At 33.0% G+C, this 7,949-nt stretch overlaps 1 protein-coding gene and 1 long non-coding RNA gene across 4 annotated transcripts; one reads left to right on the top strand and one right to left on the bottom strand.

Moving 5' to 3' along the window:
- Nucleotides 1–1,146: 1,146 nt before the first annotated feature.
- LOC133867690 (uncharacterized) lies at nucleotides 1,147–3,214 on the bottom strand. Its single transcript, XR_009900143.1, has 3 exons — nucleotides 2,685–3,214; nucleotides 2,522–2,574; nucleotides 1,147–1,513 (listed from the first exon to the last, which is right to left on the bottom strand). It is a non-coding gene; the product is annotated as an uncharacterized LOC133867690 (long non-coding RNA).
- A 63-nt stretch (nucleotides 3,215–3,277) lies between these two features.
- Nucleotides 3,278–4,926, top strand: LOC133867688 (protein S40-7). Of its 3 annotated transcripts, none has more exons than XM_062304452.1 (3): nucleotides 3,278–3,531; nucleotides 3,690–3,880; nucleotides 4,083–4,926. In XM_062304452.1, exon 3 carries the CDS (start codon nucleotides 4,097–4,099, stop codon nucleotides 4,631–4,633), a length of 537 nt encoding a protein of 178 aa, XP_062160436.1. In that variant the 5' UTR covers nucleotides 3,278–3,531; nucleotides 3,690–3,880; nucleotides 4,083–4,096; the 3' UTR covers nucleotides 4,634–4,926. The 3 variants fall into 3 exon arrangements, with proteins under 3 accessions (XP_062160436.1, XP_062160435.1, XP_062160434.1); XM_062304451.1 differs by having other exon boundaries at nucleotides 4,074–4,926; XM_062304450.1 differs by having other exon boundaries at nucleotides 3,281–3,531; nucleotides 4,065–4,926.
- Nucleotides 4,927–7,949: the final 3,023 nt, after the last annotated feature.

The following is a 7,949-nucleotide window of genomic DNA, read 5'->3' as shown; positions in this document are numbered from 1 at the left end:
TCTCCCAAGCTCAAAAGTATGATTTTAAATAAAATCCCAAAGTGTATTTTTTTGAGTTTGTTTAAAAAAATTAAAAAAAATAAAATAAAATTGTATTTTACCGTACACTTAATTTTATTTTTAAAAATCACATTTTTTAATTATACGTTTTAAAATTGTTATTTTATATTGCAAAAGGTCTTCAATTTGGGTAATGGGTAGTCGACCTTGGCTCGCTGGTCACCAAGGTTGCATCATCGCTGGCATTGAAGCGACCAACACCTGTGGAAGTGATGGATTTGTGACTGCTGACAAAGGGGCGGTGGGACTAAGAGTAATGTTCTGGGAAAATGGGAAGAAATTTTTGCCATTGGGCTGGAGCCCTTCAATCTTCCCATAAAAGGAAAGGCAGAAAATATAATGGAGAAGTGGTCTCAATTGTGCTGTGCTTATCTTATCAATTTGTCAATCGAGTAGAGATCCTTTTTGGATGGTAGAAATGGCTTCTTTCATTCAATTATTGCTACTCTTGTAGTTAAGTTGATTATATATAATTTATATGCATGCCCCATTAAATAAAATAATAAACCAATAATTGGTCCTACATAATTATACAAATATTTTGGTGAATTCCACAAAATAAAATAATAAACAAATAATTGGTTCTAGGCAATTACAAGCTGGATTTATATGATATATTTTTGCTAAACAAATTTTATATTGTTTTGGTTAATGTTATAGTAAATCATTTTGAAGTATCTAATTGTTTTCTAATACCAAACAATTTGTAGCTTATCTTTCAACACTCATGTAACGATGGAGATTCAATACGTAAAGTATTTTATTAAAAAATATAAACTATGGAGTTATGGTACATTCAAACTCAAAATCTCTGCTTTGATACTATATTAAATAATCATTTATTCTAAAATCTTAAGTTAATAAGAACTTGTGAATTTAATCATTTTTATTCCCTTAAGCTTTTAAGATAAAAATAGTAAGAAATTGATAGCATTTATATCCCTGCAGTTTTGATGCAAAAGTTATACATGAAAGTTGTTATACTTTTTCTTTTCTTTTTTTAAACGAAAGATTTGAGTATTTCATTGATCAAAAATCACGAGTATAAAGCTTTTCGAAAACATAGTCACATGTTATGAGGTTACATAGTCATAGATACAAATAAAATTCTTAAAATAAAGTGCTATCTATGACTTTCATTTTCCGCTAACCCATGTACAAAAATAGTTAAAAAATATATCTGTTTCGAGCAGACTAGATCTAAGACAAGAGTAGCCAAATATCTTAAAAATTTATTTAAACTGACTGTGAGAGACAATCTCTTACACCTGATTAACTTCCATCTTATAGATCGCCCATGATAGCAGATCTAAAGAAAAGAAAACTCTTATTCAAAGCAAAAACACAACCAGCAAACAACAGTGGCCAAGGAGGAGATGAGCGGCACAACACGGAAGTAGATAGATAAATGTATAACGGAGAGGTCAAAATTGTTGATCTGGTCGGAGAACACCTACAAACAAAAGAAAAAACCCGAATAGAAGAGAGAAGATATGAGCAGAGAGTAGAAATGAAAAGTGAAAGGAGTCGTGAAATATAGGGCCGGCTTCTCCTCGTATAAGGAAAGTTGTTATACTAATATCTATTATAATAAAGGAAGGTTTGGTGAACTACTATAGTAATGAGATTGATTAGGCTCAGCGCCACGGATCATGTTAATTATTTATAGTGGCTTAAGATAATATGATAAGCTAAGAAGCTAATACTTCATATAATAGCAACATTTTTTATGGCATTAATCTTGCATTATTCTTCGGCTAAGTTATAAATACGTTACGTGTTGTTGAGATTACGTACATAATCAAATTAGCTGATGAGGCACGATCCAAAAAGACAAAGACAGGACTTTTTAAAATGGCTTGTTATAATTTTTTTTATTTATTTTTCAAATGAAGAGTCAGTTGGTCCCACAGAAATCATGAATGGAGATAAATTACAGGAAAAAAAAAAAGAAGAAAAAAAAAAAGAAGATCAAACACAAAGTATCTTTCGGGAATTACTCTGATGCTGAAGTCAATATTAATCGAAGAAGGTAATGACTTTTAAGGAGTTTATAGAAGCAAAATGTTTAGTTAGAATGGTACGTATCTTGTGAGTGAACACCTTCCATTATATTTAATTTATGAAATGTTTTTTCACGCTTGATTGGTTATTGTTAAAATATATTCTAAATATATTTTGAATGTTGCATAAAAAGGATAATGGCTGTATTTGTTAAAAAAATTGTTTTCTAGCTTTTATTCTCTTCTCAAAATAATAATATTAACAAAAAAACTCAAACACAAAAACAATTTTTACCTTTATATCAAGTTAAAACACTTTTTAAATTAAAAAAAAATAAAAAAATAAAACTCACAAAATCCATTAACAAACAAACTGATTGTTTTTTTGGTAGCATTCAACCCAAACCAACATGAAGAAAAATAAAAGGAAAACAAGCAAAGGCAGACAGACTTCTCACCAAAAAGTTTTGGGCTTGCTAGCTAATCCCTTCTTTCTTTCTCTAGCCTTTTCCTATTTATTCAAAAAAAAAAAAAAGGTTAAAAATATTAATAAAGGCAAAAAAGAAAAAGAAAAAGAAAAAAAGAAAAAAGAAAAAAGAAAAAGAAAAAGGATCGATATACTCCTATGCAAGATGTGATAACAGCTCTGTGGATGAACCAAAAGAAGCGTTGACCCACACATTTGTGTTGGGTCATTATCCAACAGACCCTCACGATTTGAGTTTGAGAGGACCTCTCACCCGCCGCCCACGCGCCTTGATCACACACTCTCTCTTCACTACTATCATCTTTACTCTATTTCGGCGGTAGGAGTCCCCAAAACCCAGGAAGCATTGAAGAATGAAGCAAGAGCCAAGAGATATATATAAAAGTTGCAGTCACAGTTAAGTCCTCCTCACCAAAAAAAAACGCACCACATTTCTCCAAGCAACTGCCTTTACTGCTTAAGCACCCCCTTCTAGGCATCCTTAAAATAAGTTTGCTTCACACTTCCACACACAGAATATGAGAGAGAGAGAGAGAGAGAGAGAGACTGCTTTCATTCAGCCTTTCACTCCCTGTGCTTTTTCTCTGGTAACGCCGAATGAGCTGAGGTGCTGTGAGATGGAGATAAAGGTTACGGAAATCAGTGAGGTTGGGTCAGACCAATCGTCCTCCTCCACCTTTCCCAATCAAAAGCCACCCTTTTTATTGAGCTTAATATATATATATATATATATATACTGTTTGTGTTAGAAATATATTTATTTAAAAAGGAGTGTCTGTCTATGTATGTGTACTTGTATATGTGTGAACGAACCCCATTTCTAGACTGTCGACTGTTTTCTATATGCGGTAAAAGAAATGCTCTGATTGGACTTGGCTTGCTCAATACCACGACACCCTCCTTTTTCTTCTTCCGCCTGCTCTTCCTCCTTCATTCTGTGGGCTTTTGGATTTTTGCAGTAAAGCCTGCCCATTTCTATAGGTAAGAAGCTGGAAAAGATTGTGGAACTGTGATTTTTGGAGGAAATTACTTTGCGTTTCTTTTCTATTTCAAGTATTATTATAGGCCTCAAAAGTTAAGAGGCCAATTTGATGAAGTACAACTATTTTTGTTGTCTTTTTCCTCTCTGTTGGTTGCAGGGTACCATTCTGAGTCTGAGGCCCTTGAAATCTGTGATCTTCTTTGGATGTATTCAGGCCAGGTGAAAAGGGCTTCCACAGCTTCTCTTGTTCTCTCTTTCGCTCTCTGTTGGTTTTTTTGGGGTTGTGCACAGTAACAATTTGAGAAGTCTTTGAAAAGCCTTGATTTTGGAGGGTATCGAAAAGGCAAGGTAGATTCCTGATATTATTCTCTTCCACCTTTCTCCCTTCTATTCCCAAGAAAAGAAAAAAAAAAAAAATCAGATTTATCTCATTAGATACAAAAAGTTGCTTCCTTCTATTTATATTGAAAGAAATAATTCTATTGCTGCACAACTCTCTCTCTCTCTTGCTTATTAATACTCAACTTCTTAGAGCAAGTAGCAATGGCAGATTGGAAAGGTATCATGGGCAAGAGCAGTACTGGTTTTGGAGGGAGCTCAAGGAGAGATGAAGACTTTGAAGAAGAAGATGTGTGGAGTTTTATGAAGGAGAGGGAGGATTCCACTTCCAAGATGAGGAAACCCAAAGAGTACTCCTCTGGTTCTTCTTCTGCTGCATGGCGCCTTCCTACTACCCCAAGAATGATTCCAAGGGTTTACAATCCAACAACCCATGAAGCCAGAGTGGTTCAACAATCCTCTGCTCCTGTGGACATTCCTGATTGGTCTAAGATTTATGGAAAAAGTGCCAAAATATTGGACTCAAGGCATGATTCATGGGTGGATGATGCTACTGTTAGTAATGGAGTTGCTTATGATAATGATGATGATGATAATGATGATGGTGATATGGTTCCCCCACATGAATGGATTGCTAGGAAGCTTGCAAGGAGCCAGATTTCATCTTTCTCTGTGTGTGAAGGGATTGGAAGGACACTCAAAGGAAGAGATCTTAGCAAAGTGAGGAATGCTATCTTGACAAAAACTGGTTTCCTAGAGTAGACCTCCATCACCATCATCATATTCTGGCATCACCACCATCATTCTTAGCCATGGTTCCCACGTAATCTTTTTTTCTTTTCTTTTTCTTTTTTCTGGTTTTAATTCTTGCAAGTAGTATAGCATCTGATGTACTGAGGAAGAGTCCAGGGGGGAGGGGGAAAGAGCCTTTGGCAGCCTCTGAGAATTTTGTCTGGTAGTCTTAGGAGAATGAATTTTGGGAAAACGGAATGCACCTGGACTATTAAAGTGAATCAGTTCATCTTCATCTGTAAAATCTTTTTTCTGCTTTTTCATTTCTCGTTATTTTTCAATATGTATTACAGTTTTATATATATATATATATAACTCCCCCATACTGTGATGCATCCTGTTGAGAGTAATCCCGCTCCAAATCTCATTTCAGGTCCAATAAAAACTTATTCGAAGAATCTGGTCCACAGTCTAACTTCTAGTTGAGTGGGGATATAACTCTCATGCCTAAACAACACTGGACACTCTTAATTTAAGTGGGGTAAAACTAAAATTAATTCAAGTTTGACTCTACTTGTTTACCTATAAATAAGTTCATACGACAGATCAATTAGTACTGAGTGAGTGGGGATATAACTCTCATGCCTAAACAACACCGGACACTCTTAATTTAAGTGGTTGTAGAACTAAAATTAATTCAAATTTGACTCTACTTCTTTGCCTATAAATAAGCTTGTACGACAGATTGATTAGTACTGAGCATGCTTTTCTCGTAGAAGCTAATTTAGGCATTATAATATCACAAAAAAAAAAAAAAAAAAAAAAAAAAAAAAAAAAACACACCTACAATTCACACCATACCAAAAACTTTCCCAAAACATTATTTTTCTCACCCATTTGTTCTTTGTTCTAATTACTTGTAGAAGCTCTGAATATTCCATAGTCAACCCACAAAGACTTTCTCAAAATTAGGCTAGACTCAGCCTGTTTGTCCTCTGCTTAGAGTGTGTGAGACCGGGATTAGCCGATCAAAATTGTGATAGGGCTTATATGATATTTATAAGTTTGATCGGACTGTATAAAATTTATTTGGGCTACTGAATTTCACTTAAACTCTCACAATAGTTCCCCCTGTGATTTCCGTTTGCATTTTGAATAAAATTAATAAAATATGTAACTCTTACGTGCATTTTAAAATAAATATTAACTTAATAAATTAAATCAGCAAAGAATTTTTCTCTTTCAAGAAAAACTTTATCTATCCTAATCGATCGTTACTCACCCGGCCCCTCACCAAAGAATTAACAAGAGAAAATAAAAAATAAAAAATAAAAAAAATAGTAGTCGCCCCACTATTTTTTTACTCCTCTCAGCATTGCTTTCCTAAGGTGCATGTCATGATTTTTTTTTTCCCATTAATTAAATGTTTATGACTATATAATATATATATATATATATAATCTGACTACCAATTATCAGAGGTAGAGTCAAGATTTTGGTTTGGTTCATAGAGGACAAGATTAAAAGATGGAACGAAAAAAAATTAAAATTAAAATTAAAGTATATATATAATTAATAAAATAAATAAACAATTAAACGTTACCATATTTTATTATTTTTAAATATTTTCTCTTTATAATTTTTCGTACTATATTATCATATTTAATGTTCATTGTAATTTATGTTTTACACATTGAACAATCATTGTAAAACGTTTTACATCTGACATTAATTCATTGAACGATGGATGCAATTAATCAAATAAGAAAAGGAATATAGCATGTGAATGGGTCATTTGGGAACAAAATTTTCAGCCTATTTATTGTGAATCCAAATATTGGAATATGGGTCCGTTTGAGTTTGCGATTTTAAAAAGTGTGATTTAAAAATAACGATTTTAAAATGTGCGATTTAAAAAAATAATTTTTAAAAACGCAATTAAGCGTTTGATAAAATCGCAGGTTAACTACTGCGTTTTCAAAAAAACACTCTATTGCCTACGATTCGAATAAACACTTTTCTGCATTTTCAAATCGTAATTTTTTAAAAAACACAATTTTTAAACGATTTATTTTCTGCGATTTGGTTTAAAATCGCATTTTTTCTCTACGAAATCGTAATGCAAAACGCATCCTATGATTCATTTTATATTATGTATTTTATAGTTATGATTTAAATTTTATATATATATATAAAACAGTATATATATGAAGTTAATATATATTAACATGTCTTTTAAAATATTTAAATAATAGAGATATTTTCGTACCCTTCCCTTTATAAAATCTCATTTATTTTTCTAACACTATTGAAAGCCAACCATTTGTAATGGGCAGGTGAGGTCCATGCATGGTCCTGCATTGCCTTCTTACCATAACGAATATTTACTTTATGTAAAGTAGGAGTGGGGTATGAGCATAAAATAATAACAAACATATAACACGGCAAGATCAAGAAGGTACGTTTTAAAGAACTAAATATTAAATATGATTATTTTGAGTGAATATAATATTTAAGTAGGTGTAAAGCTGACTTTTTTTACTTATAAAAAACAATAACAATAAATAAATAAAAAACTAGCGGAAAGTGGCCACCCTCAATAAAAGAGATGAATGTTCGCATAGCCACTCTGATATATATGGTGCCACTTCTATCTTGTTGGGGGTGGTCGTGCGCCCAACCTTGGTTAAGATAGAGGTCATCATGCGACCACCTTTATCTATGTCTGGTCAAGGTGACTGCACGACCACCTCTGACCTGTTGTGGTGGTTATGTACGTTGTAAGATTTTATCTCCATATATGGCCTATATGCCACATAAGGAAGTATTTATTAATAATTTAATAAATAAATAGTATATACGGTATTACGGTTAGGTAATTTAATTAATTAAATTACCGTAATGGAATCGATTAATTGATTTGAAATCAATTAATAATATTGTTTCCTTGATGGGAGGAACAATACGGTACTTACCATATTTGAGGGTCCCTGACCTAGCCTATAAATAAACAGCCTGTGTACACCATCAGTACGGCAATACAGTCATAGGCATAGGTTAGAAGATCCCTCAAATAATATTTTCTTGTTCTTCAGTTGGATCGTGGAGACGCTTGAGCAAATATGGCTAGAGGTAAGCCTGAATCCTGTTTATTCGTTTTCCGCTGCGCATGTTAGATTAAATAATATGTTAATTATTCCTAACATACGTGACTACTCTTATTGGGCAAAGGTGGCCATGCAACCACCCATTCTTTTTCATTGAAGGTGACCGTGTAACCATTTCTCTCTAATCTTTTTTATTTTTTTAATTGAGCAGTAATGTTAGAATAAGTGGCCCATATTCT

The sequence above is a fragment of the Alnus glutinosa genome, chromosome 5 (assembly GCF_958979055.1).
Source record: "Alnus glutinosa chromosome 5, dhAlnGlut1.1, whole genome shotgun sequence".
Taxonomy (NCBI): domain Eukaryota; kingdom Viridiplantae; phylum Streptophyta; class Magnoliopsida; order Fagales; family Betulaceae; genus Alnus; species Alnus glutinosa.
This window is presented reverse-complemented; position numbering and strand designations above follow the sequence as displayed.

Bases quoted from the DNA above. Each gene is read 5' to 3' on its own strand.
- LOC133867688 (XM_062304451.1), top strand. From the start codon at position 4,076: ATGGCAGATTGGAAAGGTATCATGGGCAAGAGCAGTACTGGTTTTGGA.